At 40.6% G+C, this 17,996-nt stretch overlaps 1 protein-coding gene across 2 annotated transcripts in view; it reads left to right on the forward strand.

The window, feature by feature from the left end:
* The window catches only part of SEC23B (Sec23 homolog B (S. cerevisiae)), a 66,282-nt gene that overhangs the window by 33,343 nt on the left and 14,943 nt on the right, over nt 1-17,996 (forward strand). For both annotated transcript variants that reach the window (XM_006895643.1, XM_006895644.1), the window contains exons 12-18: nt 3,419-3,525; nt 4,905-5,058; nt 8,198-8,275; nt 13,314-13,475; nt 15,040-15,126; nt 16,645-16,800; nt 17,162-17,227. In XM_006895643.1, the coding sequence (XP_006895705.1) occupies nt 3,419-3,525; nt 4,905-5,058; nt 8,198-8,275; nt 13,314-13,475; nt 15,040-15,126; nt 16,645-16,800; nt 17,162-17,227 (810 nt within the window). The remainder of the gene's footprint in view (nt 1-3,418; nt 3,526-4,904; nt 5,059-8,197; nt 8,276-13,313; nt 13,476-15,039; nt 15,127-16,644; nt 16,801-17,161; nt 17,228-17,996) is intronic.

Consider the following 17,996-nt stretch of genomic DNA (forward strand, 5'->3'; position numbering starts at 1 on the left):
ATTTCATTTTTTATTTCTTCTACTACCCAGTCATGTTCAAGCAAGGTGTTGCTTAGCTTCCAAATGTATGCTTTTTTCTCCTTTATCATCGTATTATTAATTTCTAGTTTTGTGGCATTATTGTCTGACAAGATGTTTTGTATTATTTCTATGTTTTTTAATCTATTGATGCTTGCCTTGTGACCTAGAATGTGATCTATTCTTGAGAATGTTCCATGCACTTTGGAGAAGAAGGTGTACTGTGCTTTTTTGGGGTGCATTAGTCTATAGATATCTAATGAGGTCAAGTTGGGTTATTGTGTGATTTAATTCTTCAGTATCTCTGTTGAGTTTTTTTCTGAGGGGGGTGTATTGAAGTCTTCCAGCCCTATAGTAGTGTTGTCTATTTCCTTTTTCAGCTTTGTTAATGTTTTTTTATGTATTTTTCTGGTCTTTCATTTGTTGCATAGATATTTATTATTCTTATGTCCTCTTGTTCTATTGACCCTTTCAGCATTATTTAGTGACCTTCCTTGTCTTCTGTGATGGTTTTTTACATTGATATTTTTATCAGAGATTAATATGGCTACTCCTGCTTTTTTCTGGTTGCCATTTGCTTGGTATATTTTTTCCCCCACCCTTTTATTTTTAGCCTGTCTTTATCTTCATTTTTCAGGTGTGTCTCTTCTAGACAACGTATTGATGGATTTGGGTTTTTTTATCCAATCCGCTACTCTCTTTCTCTTCAGCGGTGTATTTAAACCTTTCACGTTCAGTGTGACTATTGAGAGGCTAGGTTTTATTGCTATCATTGTGTTGAGTTCTTTTTGGTGTTGTTGCTAGTTACTTTGGACCATGGAGCTTCCTGTGGTATGTCTGTAAGAAGGACGTTTTTCAGTGTTTCCTGTAAGGAGGCTAGGTTTTATTGCTATCATTTTGAGTTCTTTTGGGTGTTGTTGCTAGTTACTTTGGACCATGGAGCTTCCTGTGGTATGTCTGTAAGAAGGACATCTCTGAGTCTCTCCTGCAGTGCTGGTCTTGTTTTTACAAACTCTCTTAGGTTTTGCTTTTTTGGGGATATCTTGATCTGTCCTTCATATTTGATGGATAATTTTGCTGGGTACAGTATTCTTGGTTGACAGTTGTATTCTTTGAGTGTTTGATATATGTCCTTCCACTCCCTTCTTGCCTGCATGGTTTCTGCTGAGAAATCGGCACTTAATCTTATCTGTTCTCCCTTATAGGTTACTCTTTGTTTCTCCCTTGCTGCTTTCAGGATTCTCTCCTTATCCTTCGTTCTGGCAAATTTTACTATGATATGCCTTGATGTTTTTCTTTTGGGGTCGAATCTATATGGTGTTTGCTGAGCTTCCTGAATACATATTTTCTCATTCTTCACTATGTCTGGGACGTTTTCCTCTCGTAATTCTTCCACAACTTTTTCAGTGCCTTTACTTGCTTCTTCCTTTTCTGGGATTCCAATGATGCACATGTTATTTTTCTTGATGGTGTCCCACATTATTCTTAGGTTTTCTTCTTTTTCCTTTTTTTTTTGCTCTTGCAGATCAGTGGTGACAATTTTGTCTTCAATTTCACTGATTCTGTGTTCCATCTTATCAACTCTGCTCATATGTCCCTCCATCATGTTGACGGCCTCTGAAACTTTGGACATTATATTTTGAATGGTGAATTCTTGTTTTTCCAGTGCTGCTAATGCCTCGTTTGTTTTCTCTGCAATGTTTTGCTTTTTTTTTCTTAACTCCTCCTGGTCTTTGCTTGTAGCATCCTGTAATTCATCAAGTTTGTCTTTCATCCATTGGATATATTCAGTCGCTCCTGTTTTAAATTCTGTGTCAGAAAGTTCCATGAGACTTTCTAGCTTCAGGGTATCCACTGCTACTGTGTTGCCCTTTGTGAGTGACATCTTGCTTTGCTCTTGTGTATTGTGTGGGATAGTTTGCTTTCTTTGAGACATTGGTATGTTTTCTTGATTTGAAGACAATGCTCTTGAGATTAGATGGGCAGCTGCTGAACTTGTGTGTTTCTCTGACTTTCTGACTTCAGAAAAATGTCAGTTCAGCACCGGCTAGGGCAATCTCTTGTTGCTAAAACAGGTCAAGGTGCTCCCATTTAAAGGCATATTGATTGCCCAGACGTGTAGGCACTGGTGTGGAGCCAAATGCGGTGAGGCAGGCAAAGGGTTGAGTGATCGCAAGGACAGGTCAAACACTTGGAGGACGTTTTTCAAACCTCTGCTGTCTCAGTGTGCTCACGACTGGGGTCCTTACTCAAATTCCTGCTTTCCGTTTCCTACCCAGTGGTTTTATCAGTGTTCCCTGTCTGGTGGCACTTACACAGGTGCCCTCACAGAACAGCCCCTGCGCCAGCAGGGTCCTGGATCCCACAGGATCTGAAAAGTTAAGGTCAAATTCCCACCAACCCACTAGCCTCTGGCTGGTGTGCAGAGTTCACAGAAGCCAGCTGGCTGGCTCGTTTTGGGCAGTTGGTGTAGCCCAAGAGAGCTCGGCCAAATTCCCCACCAGTGGGCATGCCCTTAGGTGCTCTCCCAGGTAATCAGCAATGCCCCAGTAAACACAGCCAAGATCCTACCGGACTTTCTTCTGCCAGGTTAAGTTCCACAACAGCTCTGCTGATAGCTCCGGGTGATGGCTGGATCCGCGGTGGTGCCTTGAGGTCCTTCTTTTCTTGTTTATTACAAGCTGGTAGTCTGGTTACTTTCTGTGCAAGCTGAAGCTGCCGTAGTTACATTAGGCCTGATTCCAGGCTGACCTTCCCCACCCCCCCTTACTGCTTGGGCTTCCTCTCATGGACCAGCTGCTATGTTTCAAACATAGTCGGATGCTTTAACCACTGCATCACCAAGGTTCTTTTAGCAAAAGTAGCTAACATATTTTGTCAAATCAGAACTGACTCACAGCTGATCCTCCTGGGGGTTTTCAGAGTCTGTAGATCACATGAGAGGAAACTGCCCATCCTGCTCCTGGGACATGATCTTTTTTATTCCATCCAGGATTTTACTAGAATCAGGCAGCAAGTTTTCCCTGTTAACTTTATTGTTGAACCAATAGCCCTCATAATGATGGTGAAAATTTTTAGTAGGTCATTTTATTTTCAAAGATTTTATTATAAGAAATAATAAATGAACAGAAAATTTGCTAGAATTGTACAGTGACAACCCTCACACTCACTCTCTGGATTCTTCAGTTAAGGGTTTGTTGTATTTTATCATGTCCGTCCATCTACCAAGCCACCTTCAGTGTACCATTCTGAATGCACTACCCATTCAGTGAGATCCCAGTCAAGACCATTACTGTCTCCTCTGTATCAGCATTTTAGGAGGAACATGCCTGGGCTCTGTGATTGGTTTATATTTGCATCATGCCTGTGACAGTGACAGGGTGTGTGAACTCTTCTGCAGCACAACGCCCCGGTGCCCCAGGGAGGCAGAGGTGCCATCCAGTTTGTTACACAATATCAGCACTCCAGTACTCAGAGGCGCATCCGGATTACTACCATCGCCCGAAAGTGAGTATGCTCATTGAGTCACTGATGAGTTTCCTCATGGAGAGAAATTTTTACATCTGTCAGTGTATCTTTATCGTTTCTTTGAAGGAGGCAGCATTGGTCAGCTGAGAAGTTGAGCATGTAGTTCCTTTCCTCGAGAAGTTATCTTTTAGTAGGAATATAATACCATTAATTTAAAATTCTTTTTTTATTATTTTACTTATTATATGACTCAAAAATACATTTCCCTTGAAAAATATTCTTGCAGCATGTAAGTCTTAAAGAATGGGCTTTTTCCACTCTTTTCCCCTCAAAGAAATGCCAGTACAACACTGGCATTTAACTTTTAAATCTACTTTGTGTATGGGTTTATACGTGTATAATGTATATGCATGTATGTATATATAGTTGCAAACATAGAGGTATGTTTTTCCGTATTAATAGAATTTTTTGCATGTACATTATTTTCTTTAATATACTTTCTCAAGAAATGTAACAAGAACATCTTTCTATGGCAATATATACAAGATTACATCACATTCATTTCAGTGACTGCATAGTGATGCATGCAATATATATCAATTCCTATTAAAGGATGGTCTCCTGTTTCTCCCTTTCTATCTTCTTCCACTCTCTCCTGTCACTCCTGCATTTTATATGCTTAGGTATCTGTGTAGATGAGTATTTTGTTAGAAAATGAAACAGAAATGAAATTGTAGATCACTCAGAACTACTTTCTATCCTTAGGAGCAAATTTGTATTCTTTCAAATGGTATAAGGGACAGAATACATAGAATCCCTGTCTCCTCATTAACAGTAACATTGCTATTTAAAAATTCAAATATGAAGCAATATTTTCCGTTTATGTTTTCTCGTTTATAAGTGGCTTGGACACTTTTTTATGTTTATTGGACTTCATACAGCTCTTCTGTGGTAACCTTTATCTGCTTTTGGCATTTCTTTTTCTTGTTCATTGATTTGAGGAGTTCTGTGTTTATTGTTATGTTTGTCGTAATGTGTCTGTTTCTTCAGTTGTCAGCTTTGTCTGTGTTGATGCTATTCAGCTCCAATACTTTTGTATATGTGCTGATTATTTTTATCATGGATATGAAACACTGGATTGGGATTGGGATACCTTTTAGTATCTGCTTTCATGGTCTCTTCTGGAGCCCTGGAAGTTCTCTTCTATTGTTTGGTGTTTGTTTGGGGTTTTTTTTTCAACATTATCATCTTCAGAATCATGAGGGTAAATAATATGATAAAATTCCTGTGATTCTATAAGGAAAATACAGTTCACATCTGCTTATGCCTTGGTTAAAAGAGCAGGGTTTATGTTTCTGTGAATATGTATCTGTCTTTCTTGCTGCTCACGAGTGTGGCACTGTCTGTGATCTTGTCAGCTGGGCAGATGCGCAGAGCCAGCTCCGGCACATCGAAGCAGCATTTGACCAGGAGGCAGCAGCTGTGTTGATGGCACGACTTGGTGTGTTCCGAGCAGAGTCAGAGGAGGGCCCTGATGTTCTCCGCTGGCTGGACCGACAACTCATCCGACTGGTAAAATTGAGGAAGAAAATGGCTTTTAGCTCAGTCTTGGCCTCTGCATTAGTTTCTTCCCTTTTCTTTTGAGTTCTACATTACTTTTGTAAAAAGCAAATTGTCACTTAAATGTATTTTCTACTACAGTTAACAATAATTTATGGATTGCTTATGTTTTAGCAAATACCAGATATTCTGAGGGTATTGAGCGTTGAAAGTGTGGAGTCTTTTCAAAGGTTTTATTTGTGAAGAAGCAATTAACAGAGTATTTGGGTACTGACGCAAACTTGCTTGTTGAGAGTTGTCTTAGCTGAGTAACTTTGTGAAGAATGTGATCCTGTATTTTCCTTCCAGACTAGAGGTGTTTCTTGAGGGCACAACTCCACAGCTCAGTCGAGGGAGAGAGTGCTTGTCTTAATCTAAATCACTCAGAATGGAGAACTGCACAATAGTTTTTAAAAATGAATTTTTTTTAAATACAAATGAAAGCTTACAAATCATACTGGGTTTTGTACAATCATTCATAGACATTTTGTTCTATAACATTACTTTCCATTGATTATAATTAATTAATTGCAATGTCTAATCAACCCTTTTGTTAAGCCACACAATCGTTTTAACAGGAAAAAAAACAAAAGGATTTTTACAACAGAGAATTTGATTAAGGAGCACTGACTAGAGAGAAATTTGGAGGATACTAAAGAATGTAGGAATAGCAGACAGGAGGGGCAGTCAGCACCCCTTAGGCTGAAGTGAAAACCCGAGGCGCTATCTCTCTTCCTGGTGGCAGCTTCTGACCTTGTTGGGAGGGCACAGCTTTGGCTTTCAGAATGTCAGAGAAGGTGCTATGACGTCCTGCCTGAAGAATTTTCTCGAATTTCACCCTTGAGACCCTGCTGAAAACGCGCCTTCTTAGTGCTCATTGGGCAGTACCTCACCAGAGCATGGGAGTGCTGCCAGGCATGCAGACAAAGTAGCACTTAGGAAGCAACTGGAACCAGAAGTGTCATTCCACAACCCTTCATGGACAGGGCATTGTGCTAGCTGGGAGAGGAAGCATCAGTTTCCAGGCAAAGGAATAGGGCCTACAGCCATCTTGCAGCAGGTGGAAGGGATGAGTTTGGAGCTGAGCAGCAGTAACTTATTGGCACACCATACACTCTTCCCTCCAGGAGGCTCTTACTATGTACTATAGTCAGCTGCAGCGAAAGCCCAGGAAGGGAGATGGATTTACTTTAACTCGATATTTTCCCTCATTTCATGGAACTGTTTCTTTAGGCAGTATCAACATTTCAAACACAGTTTGAAATTGCTCCTGTACTATAATAAAGGCAACATAGGTTTGCAGAGCTTCAGTGTTTGGCAACGTGTGGGAAGTGAACCAAGAGTCAAATCTTTTAAAAAGCACAGAGGGGCTATTGGGACAGAAGGTAAGACATATGAGGATGTCCAAACAAACACAAACAAGCCTAGCGAGGTAGTAATGCACCCTAGGGTAGATTGACATAGTGACTGTAAGAGTGGGCTTAAGCACAGCCGAGATTATGAGGATGGCACGGGACCAGGCAAGGGCGGCTCTGTTGTATGAACAAAAATCACCTGTTTTGATCTCATGAGTCGGCACCTACTCAACATCACCTAACAACCAACAGCAGAAGATAGTAGGAGTCCTGGTGTTGTAAACTTGACTGCTCTCCAGAAAAGGGGTACTTTGAAGCCCTAGCCCCTCTGGGAGAGAGAGGCGTAGTCTGCTGCTGTAAAGACAGGCACCCTGGAGACCCTGGGGGTCAGTTTGGCTCTGTCTTGTAGGTCACCGTGAATAAGAATTTGACTATACAGCCATGGGTTTTGCTTTTGTAGAGGATAAATTGGAGGGCTAAATGGGCTGGGAAACTGATGGAGCATTTTTCAGGTCCACGGCAGCTGAAAATAGGGTAGTGACATCCAAAAATGGATTGGGGGGGAATGTTTGCAGTCAGAGTGTACACAGTGAAACATTCATAAAACTTGATGTAATTACTGTATGTGGAGTCAAAACCAATATTGACTCAAATTTCAAGTTGAATACTTGCAAGAATGGTGGTAAAATTGACAGAGATAGAGAATAGAAAAGAAGACCAAGCAACTTTTTAGAGTGGGAGGCAGTGAATAGTTTGCTGTTTGATTTAATTTTCTTTTTATTGTATATGTTGAATATTAACTTGGAAAAGTCAAAACTGAAGCTCAGCTTACTGCAACATAAGACGTGTTAGAGAACCTAGACACTGGTCTAATTGTAAAGTTAATTCATTTATAGCCAAAGCAGTGAGAACGGGAGCAGGGGCCAAGGACTAACCTTTGAGGAGGAAGATGGGAAGAAATAGAAAGGCAATAGCCTCGTAGCTGAAGGAGTGTTTGGAGAGCATTTCAAGAAGTTTGAGGAGTGAGTCACTTAGTTCATTTTGCTTCATTCACAATGAGACATTTTGAATCTAAAGTGACATTGAATTCATTAGGAAGAAATGATACTAGGATATTCCATAGTTAACTGCAAGAAATGTGTGATTGGAAATACAGGAAGAGAGAAATCATTGTAGTTCAAAATGTGCCATTGAAAGGAGGAATATGTGGTAGTGTGAGAGAATGTCAAGGTTTACCTATGATTGTGGTCTTAGCATGTCCACATGAAGAGGTTTCAGAGAGAGCTCGTTTAGCTGCTCAGGGTGTATTAAGAACTACTTGGAGTGTATTGTTGTTGTTAAGTGCCGTCGAGTTGTAGACGACTCATAGTGACCCTATGAACGAAAGTCCTGGACACCTCCTGTATAACTTTTCGTCCTTTCTCCAGGTTCATAGGGTTTCCCGAGGCAAGCTATTGTGGAAGTGGATGCCACTCCTGCTTCCAAGCTTGCTTTAACTGGGGAGCTTATTAATATAATAATTAATATAATCGGGGAGTATATTAGGAACATACGTTTTCTGCCCCTCCCCAGATCTACCAAGTCAGAGTCTACATGTAACTACACCCCAGGCACTTTGCCCGGCCGTACTTGAGGGGTTCTGGTTGGAATACATGATTAGGAAGTGGCAAAGTTGAGATTCACATGTAGCTCTGTTACTCTAAAGACGTTCTCCAGTGACACTAACTTCTTTTTTTGTTTTTCCTTGTGTCCACTAGTGTCAGAAGTTTGGACAGTATAACAAAGAAGACCCTACTTCTTTTAGGTTATCAGATTCCTTCTCTCTGTATCCTCAGGTAAGTGGTTGGTTTTTTAAAAAGTAAATGTAGAAAAACAAAGTATGATAGAAATAAAATCCACTGTTCTGAGGGGAAAATGAAAACTGCATTTTGAGGCTCTGTCTATAGGTGATGAAGGATGCTGGATTCAGAACACATATTATGTCTCTACAAGAGAGGACTATAGAAGACAGATGAAGAAGTGCTGCTCTGGCATTCAGAGAAGAGGAAGAAATGCATCCATTTTCATGAGGCCATGAGTAAAATCTAATTAGTGAGTGTTCTGTGTAGAGAATCTGCTACCTCAGCAGCACAGTAAGAAAGTTAAGCACATAGTTACGTGGTAAATATTTTGAAATTGCCTAGTTTGTATTAAGGGAATTGTGGTGGTTTAATTGTAAAGAGCTGTGCTTGCAACCCAAAGGCATGTGGTCCAAATCCACCGGCTGCTTCACGGGAGGAAGATGAGCAGTCTCCTCCCAGGTCATTTACTGCCCCTGAAAACCTGCTGGAGGATCAACTGTGAGTTGGTTCTGACTTGACAGTACACGACCAGTGTTGATTGTGCTGGCGCATAACTAGGAGTCAGCATCTTGTCAATAGCTGCAGGACTCACAGAACCAAGCACAGCAGCCATTCGACAAAAGAAAGGAGAGAGAGGCTTGGTCTGAGCCAGAGAGGCCTGGTTGGAAGAGATTTGTATTTTTACCTTTTCTGAACCTTACTTACAAGTGAGAATGAGAAACTTAGCTCTTGGGATAGTGGTGAGGCTTGCATGAACACAGAGAATAGGCCCTGCTGGGCACCGTGAGCAAGGACCCCATCTGCAGCCTGGGTCTGGGGTCTCTCAGGTTACACATTCTGACTGTTCTCAGAGAAGGAAGTGAATGCAAATCTATAGATGTAAAACTTGTTTTAAGTTTTAAGTGTTATATTGTGGTGACATATATCCAACAAAACGTTTCCATCACTTTTGCATGTACCTGTCAGTGACATCATCCTCACCATGGTTTAGCAGTCTCCTCTGCACAACTAACTCATTTATGAACTTAAACCTTGAAATGTGTTGTCCCCTAGAGCACTCTGAAAGGGGTCCTCAGATTTCATTTATGAACTTGCCTGGTTCTGATTACTAGTATTAGGAAGGATTTCAGAGTTCACCTCACTTAATTTCTGGCCCAGAGTGGAGTTTCTGTGTCCTTGGCTCACATCCTCTAATCCCTGCCTGAGCAGCTGAGATAATGTGGTGGTGTGGACAGTGAGTCTTGGACCAGAGGACCAAGTTCCTGACTTTGCTGCTGGTCTTTGATAAGTTCCTGAACTCCAGGGGTTTCAGCTTCCACTTAGTGATAAGGAACTGCACTGTCAATCCAAAAACACAACAGTTCAAATCCAGCAGCTGCTTCATGGGAGCAGGATGGACAGTCTCCTCCGTGCTATTTATTGCCTCTGAAAACCAGCTGGATGATCAACTGTGTGTCAGTTCCAACTTGACGGTATATGACATAACAATTAGAAGCAAAGAGTTTGTCTGAAGAAGGTTTGCAGTTTTGTTAGTTTTTGCTTTGTTTTTGACTTCTTTTTAAATCCTGAACTCTTCTTTGAGAAGCCCTCCCTTGGACGCTAACATGTGATATAGACAGGGTTGGTCCTGTTCACACTGTGGCAGTGAACAGGAAGGGAGACTCACATCCTCAAATTCCCACCATAGCCCTAGGCACGGAGGATTCACTTGAATTCCAAGAGTAATTTGAAAATCAATAGATGAAGTGTTTTCCAGATTCCTCTTGTAGAAAGAAGTGGCGGAGCCAAGCAGTGGCTAATGGCCTTGGGCATGTTGCTTGTCCCTCTGTACCTCTCTTTCCTGACTCGACAAACCTGTTTAATGAACCTGTTCTCTTCTTGCCATCATGTTGGAACCAACTCATAGCTGACCCTCCAGCAGAATTCCAAGGTTGTAAATCACATGAGAGGAGATTGCCCATCTTATTTCCTGTGGAACTACTGGTGGATTCAAAGTCCTACAAAGACATGGCCTTTAGATTAGCAGTGTAATTTCCTACAGACTACACCACCCAAGCTACCTTCCATGATCTTTTTTATTTTCTCCTTTTTTGTTGTTGTTGAATACAAATTTTTTTATTATACTAGTTTGTTTACAGAATTCTAATTTTGTTTCACACCAGTTCTTTCCCATTTCCCTAATACCCCCTCACACCCATCAAATTGTACAACCTCATGATTAACTCCCCACCCCGCTGCATAAACTCATCCTTCTGCTTCCACTCTCCCCCGCCTTGGATCCTCATGCTCATTCTACAGTAATGGTTTTATACAGTTTTTGTCCTTATGGGACTGAGTTAGTTCACTCAGCATAATACTCTCCAGTCCCTCCCAAGTTAGGTTATAATTTACAAACTATTGCTCCTGCATGCTGCATAGTATTCCATTGTTTGAATGTACCACAACTTCTCAGTCCATTCCTTTGTTGTTGTGTATCTGGACTGTTTCCATGTTCTTGCAGTGGTGAATAATGCTGCTATGAAAATTGGTGTACAAGTCTCCATTTTTGCCTCAGTTCTCATTTTCTCGGGGCATATTCCAAACAGTGGAATAGTTGGGGCATACGGAATTTCTATGTTCAGCTGTTTGAGGAAGTGTCACATTGTCTTCCAGAGTGGTCGCACCATTATACAATCCACCAACATTGTATAAGAATTCCTATTTTGCCACAACTTCTTCACCATTTATTATTTGCTGTCCTGTTAAACTTTGCCACTGTTACTGGAGTGAGATGGTATCTCATTTTGGTTTTGATTTGCATCTCTCTTATTCCATTAATGTTGACCATTTCTTTCTATGTCTATTGACCATTTGAATATCTTCCGCTGTGAAAATTCTTTCCATGTCTTTTCCCCATTTTGTAATTGGGTTATCAGTCATTTTCTTGTGGAGGCCCACCTATCTATGGTCAACTGATTTTCAACAAGGAAATGTTGTTCTTGTTATGTGCAGTCGAGTCGTTTGCGACTCATAGCGACCCTATGTACAACAACCCTAAACCCTGCTCTATCCTGTGCCAATCGCATTGCCTCTGACAAACCCATCCCGATTACCCCAGTCACTGAATCAATCCACCTCATAGAGGGTCTTCCCCTCCTGTGCTGTCCCTCCACCCTCCCAAGCATGATGTCCCTCTCCAAGGACCTGTCTCTCCTTACAACATGTCCAAACTATGTCAGACGAAGCCCCAGAATTCTTGCCTCCAACGAGAATTGATGCCTTTGAGCTGTGGTGCTGGAGAAAAGTATTGAATATACCCTGGACTGCTAAGAAAACAAACAGATTCATCCTGGAGAGGGTTAAACCAGGCTACTCCTTGGAGGAAAGGATTCTGGGGCTTCGTCTGAAATAGTTTGGACATGTTGTAAGGAGAGACAGGTGCTTGGGAGGAGCATCATACTTGATAGAGTAGAGGGACAGCGCAGGAGGGGAAGACCCTCTATGAGGTGGATTGATTCAGTGACTGGGGTAATCGGGATGGGTGTGTCAGAGGCAATGCACAGGATAGAGCAGGGTTTAGGGTTGTTGTACATAGGGTCACTATGAGTCACAAACAACTCAATGGCACATAACAACAACAGTTGCAGCCAGACATTGCATCTGTAATTGGGCTTATTGCATCCATTCCCTACCCTGCAGCTAAAGAGACTTTTGCAAGGAACAGTCTGACCTTGTCACAGCTTGAAATCCTTAAAGACCTGCCTATGTTATGCACTTGAACAACCTTGTTTGCTGAAAGAGAACCTGAAGTGCTTAATGCAGATGATCAAGGACTATATCCTTCAATATGGATGGCATCAACATCAAAAAGACAAATCCTCACCACTGAACTATTAAGCAATAACATGATAGATAAGATTGTTAGATAAGCATGATAGAAAAGATTGGAGTTGTCAGTGATTTTATCTTCCTTGATCACCAGTCAACATCCTTGGTACCAGCAGACAGGAGATGAGAAGATATAATATATTGGGGAAATCTGCTGTCAGAGACCTCTCCAGAGTCCTGAAGAACAATTATTTCAATTTAAAGATCAAGGTGCATGTGACTCAGGCCATGGTCTTTTCAGTCACTTACTGTTCAGCAGAGAGCTAGTCCGTGAGTAAGGATGAAAGAAGAATTGATGCCTTTGGTGTTGGAGGAGAGTACTGACTAGCCCATGGAGTGCCAGAAGAACACACAGATATGTCTTAGGGCAGGTGAAGTCAGAGTGCTCCTTAGAGGCAAGGATGGAAAAGTTTTGTCAAAAGTTCTTTGGCAATATTGTCAAGAAGGACTATTCTTTAAAAAGAAGTATTATGTTTGGAATGGTGAAGGTTCAGAGAAAGAGGGGAAGGCCCTGAATGAGATGGATCAATATGATGGCTGCAGCAATGGGCTCAAATGTGTCAAAGATGATTTGGATGGCGCAGATAGAGGGTCCAGATCCGATGTTCATAGGATTGCTATGAGTTGTACAGTACCAAACAAGCACTCCATCATCTGATCCTCAGAGACCATAGCTTTGCAGCATTATCACATGTTCCTCTTCCTTAATACCATTCTCCAGCCTCCTGTCCTGTGTCCTACACTTTCCAGCTATTATTATAGGAGCTCTCCATCTCGCTGAGCCTCTGGCCTTTTCAGACATGTCCTTCTAGGTTTTTCCTCAGACTCTGGGGGCCTTGAGAAGCCTTTCCTGCTTCTGCTCTGCTCTAGCCACCAACCCAGGTCATGCTTTCCTGTAATTTCCCGGACTGTGGCTTATGTTGTGCTGCCTGGGCCTATTCCTTTCCTCTCTGTACTGTGAGCTTTCTGAGAGTAGATGTTCCTTCCTCATAGCTTGGCCCCAGATTCCAAAAAGAAATGTTTCTTTACCTTCACCCTTTCAGGTAGAAGATATAAAGTGTGAGTCTTTTATTTGAAAGACCTGAGGCAGGACTCTGATGAATGTCTGAGAAAGTTGCAGCTATACGTATTTATCTTCCCCCCCCACTTTTGTTGAAAATTATAGTTCATGTTCCATCTTCGGAGATCTCCATTCCTCCAAGTGTTTAACAACAGTCCTGACGAGTCATCGTATTATAGACACCACTTTGCACGGCAGGATCTGACCCAGTCCCTTATCATGATCCAGCCCATCCTGTACTCCTACTCATTCCACGGACCACCAGAGGTAGGTTTTACCAGAATTCTCTGAGAATTTGATCACCTTACACATTTTTTTCCTAGCAAGCTTACACTTAGAGAACAACTAAAAAATGAAAACTTTTTTGTTGTTGATTGCCATCCAGTGGAGCATGACTCATAGCAACCCTATGAAACCTGTTCTATAACTGTCTTCGTTTCTCTAAGTTCATAGAGTTTCTAGAGGCATGTTGTTTAGGAAGTGGGTGCCACTCCTGCTTCCAAACCTGTCTTAATCATGGAGCTCCACCAAACACTGTCCACCATGAGTAACCATTACGGCCTGTGACACACCAGTGGTACTGGGTTCAGCATCACAGCAACCCCGGATTACCTCAGTATAGCAAATTGACAGACCAGTGTTATACCACTTAGAAGAATATTTCTCAAAAATATACTAACACTAGGCTGGAGGGAGGGTCCAACTAACTTTTAAATACAAAGGCCTTCAACAGGTCCTGTTGACGCTAAACAGGAGGCTTAAATAAAAAACTACGGAACAGTCCACACCTGACTCTCAACCAAAACAAGAGAGTCCACTTTTCAGAGTCCAACTGTTTCACCCGTCATCAGCCTCAAACTTATCTATAGAAAGCTGAATTACAGGGGAGCTCTGGTGGCCTAGTGGCAAGAAGCTGCACTGCAATCCCAGAGGAGCACGGTTTGAATCTACCAGATGCTCTGCCGGGAAAGGAGGGACAATCTCCTCCTGTACCAGTCAAATCTGATTTGACGGTACACGCACGCACACACACACACACACACACACAAATAATAAAATTAAAATTAAAAAAAAAAGAAAGCTGAATTACATGTACTTTTTTCCTATGTATGTGTGTATTTTATACACACCCCAAATACACTTCTATATTTCAGTATTCCCTATCTTATAATTCCTATATATAGGAAAAGCTTTGTGCAAAGAAATAGTGAATGAATTTATAGAGAATTTAAAAACCAGTACTCAGTAGTAAGAAAATGAGTAAACAAAGATTTGGTAATTGTAAGATAGATAAATCTTTAATAAAAAATAAAAATGTAGACTTACATAGGTTATGTTTTTAAAAGTCTGTCTGAATAAAAAAAAAGTTTTGTTTGGCACAGATTTTCTTTGCTGAGTACGAATTTATTGCTACTCTTTTCAATAGTAACCATTAAAATGTTTTCATACTGACATATCTTTTCTCATCTGTAGTTGTAGCGGATTTGAAAGAAAATAAATATCTAGTAGAGAAATGAGACTTAGCACAAAACTGAGAATGGCTGTAATTACTTCTAGTCCCTAGAGCAAAAGATGTCATTGTGCTCCCTTCACAAATGAATAATTTGGAGCCACTTTTTCCTATAAAGCTGAGACACAATATTGTTTGGAAAGGAGCAAAAATTAAGAGTGTGGCGTGAAGAGTGTAAAAGCAACCAGCTGGGACCATTTGTAAAACCTTCCTGATTGTAAGGACATCAGACTGCCTGCCACCTGGGTGTAGGGTTTGGTGGCTGTGATGGGACACAATGATACGGAAAAGACCAATACATCTCTTGCTCCATTTCCTCAGCCAGTCCTCTTGGACAGCAGCAGCATCCTGGCTGATAGGATTTTGCTAATGGATACTTTCTTCCAAATTGTCATCTATCTTGGTGAGGTAAGATATTAGTATCTTTCTTTTTCTTGTTATGGTTCTTCTTACTAATTTATGCTTTTGTAACATTTGAAATAAAAATTTAGACTTAGGCCACAGTTGATTATATAGAGTCCTTGGCTTTTTTAAATCACTCCAAATCTGTGGGGTGTATTGTATATTTAGTAATTTCAAAAATACTTACTTTACACAAATCTTATATGATCCTTTTATATCACTATTATCTATATAATTTCTGAATCATGAAGAAAGTTCTGCTTTCTCTTCCTTATAAACTTATAAGAGTCCACTATCTTGTCCTTTCAGATTTGTGTTGTAAGTTGTGTTGTGTAGTAAGATTGAAGCTAAATTATTTCCCTCATGAAATAAGTCCTCCTTCGAGTCCCTGTGTTGGATTCAGGAGTTTCTTAAATTCTCTGAAATCATGTGAAAACTTAACTATGTGTGCACATTTTTCAAGGACAAGTTCATTAAATTCTCAGATTCATGCCCTGTGGAAGGAAGGAAACCTCTTGATGACTGGTGTCTTAGTGGAGAGAAATCCTTTCATTTTAACTTATGATCTGTGATATTTTCTCCTTGCCTTCACTAAATTGCCTTGGCAATAAACTTTGCTTCTTAGTGTCTCATCATTAGAAGTGATTGTAAAAGACCTAAGAAGATATAATTTCATTTCAGAATTCCCTTGGTTAAGTTACTAAGTATTGATTTTGGTAACTCAAACCTCTGGAGAGCCATGGCCGTTGGGTTAGCTACACAACTCCCTGTAGACAGCTGATCCCTGGAATTTTGTTAACTAGGAGGCACACACATATATGGAATGCTCAGGGATCTTATTTATGGCTTTCTTTTCATCCCAAATGGGTGTCAGCAGAGGGGACTTGCCAGATGAACAAGGGGTCTCTGGCATAGGGTCCTTTGTGCTGCTGATGATGCTGGAAGTTATGAGTGGCTCTAGCCAAAGGTCCATGTTCTCGGATAGCGAGATTCTGCTGTGGTGCTCTGGGTAGCTAGTAGTTCTTGGTGCATATTGCTGGTCATCTCTGCTCTCCTTTCCCTCTAAAACATGTCATTCTTTTTTTTTTAATTTTTTTATTAAATTTTATTAATTTTTATGGACATTTACAGAGATTTGGGGTTTTCATTCATTCATTGTTGCACTATTTTCTCTATCCTCCTCCCCAATTCGTTCTTTTTTCCCCCCTTGAAAGTCTGTTTTAATTGTCCAATTGCCACAGTGCTTGTCAAAGCCAGTTCTGATTAATCTCCTTTGTCAGTGTGTCCTTTGCCATTCCCTATCACTCCTCCCTGAGAGAGACTTCACCCTGATTCATAAGGAAAAGGGGACGGCGTATTCTCTTAGCTACTTCTAAAACGTATCATTCTTGACACAAACTTTGTCACTGACACAAGGCCTTGGTGGATGGCAGTGGGAGGATGTCAGGAGGCTCAGTGACTATCACCTGAAGGCTATCATTGCAGCATTTCCATAGCAGTTCTGCTTACTTTGTTTTGGTGTAGACCATAGTCCAATGGCGTAAAGCTGGATACCAGGACATGCCCGAATATGAAAACTTCAGGCACCTTCTGCAGGCACCACTGGACGATGCACAGGAGATTCTGCAAGCCCGCTTCCCAATGCCACGTTACATTAACACTGAGCATGGAGGCAGTCAGGTAAGCTGAGTGAATTCTCACTCTCACATTCTGTTTTTATGATCTATTTTTATAAGTATGCATCCAGACAGTGTGCGTATCTATTACATAGTGACACAGTTGTTGTACAGGTAAACTTAGAAATATGATTTTTTTTAAATTAGTTGTTAAAGCATGATGATATAAAAGTGAGACTTTCCAAGATAAAAATTAATATTTTATGTTTCAAGCACTCCTAACAAATGAAGACCAATTACTTAAGCAAAGCAGATAGGTTTCTGTGTGGTAAAACATTTCTGATTTAACCAGAGAAATGCTATAAAAACTTGTTTTTTCTATATGGTAAGTTTTGTTCTTTAAATCATCTTTGTTTTTATTACAGGCTCGGTTCCTTTTATCTAAAGTGAACCCATCCCAGACACACAATAACCTCTATGCGTGGGGACAGGTAAGGCATTGTCAAATATTTGGGGAAGACCAGGTTACATTTTTAAAAATTTTGTTTGAAGCCCTGCAGACTAGGTCTCTTTTGGCCTTAATGACAGAGTAACTTATTTTTTTCTAAAAAAAAAATTTTAATATCACTGTTAGGGAATTTCCTCCATTTCCCCCCCTCCCCCACAACATACAGTGTAGTGTAACAGGTTCAGCCCAGAAGACAGAGTGATGTGATATGAACTCTATTCCATTCTCTTCATAGACAAAGAGCATCTCAGATCGTTTCTCCCCTCTTTCCTCTCTCCCAAGACTGTAGTGCAAAAATATCTTCTCAGGCTCACCATTAGTTCTGTCTCCGATTAACCTCCTAACTTTTCCTAAAAGGACGACCTTTTAGTTGCTGTTATTTCTGTCAAAGGCCATTGGGGCATGTATGAGTCAGGTTTGAGGTGCTCTGTTTGTTTGTGAATGTGTCTGTCTCTCCACCAGTACCATGCTGTCTTGATTACTGTTACTATAGTGTAAGTCTCGAATTTAGGATAGACTGATTCTTCCTATATTATTTTTTTACTATTCTAAGTAAGCAATATCTTTTATCTATTAAAAGAAAATAATCTTAATGGGGTTTTGAAAGGTACTTCATTAATAATTGTATAGATCAATTTGGAAAGAATTAATAATATCTTTGAGTTCTTGAACTTGGTGTTGTTGTTGTTGTTGATTGCCATAAATCAAGCATGACTCATAGTGACCCTATGAATGAAAGACTTTTTTTTTTT

Source organism: Elephantulus edwardii, unplaced genomic scaffold (genome assembly GCF_000299155.1).
Source record: "Elephantulus edwardii isolate Elephantulus edwardi_28Jun2011 unplaced genomic scaffold, EleEdw1.0 scaffold00172, whole genome shotgun sequence".
Lineage (NCBI taxonomy): Eukaryota > Metazoa > Chordata > Mammalia > Macroscelidea > Macroscelididae > Elephantulus > Elephantulus edwardii.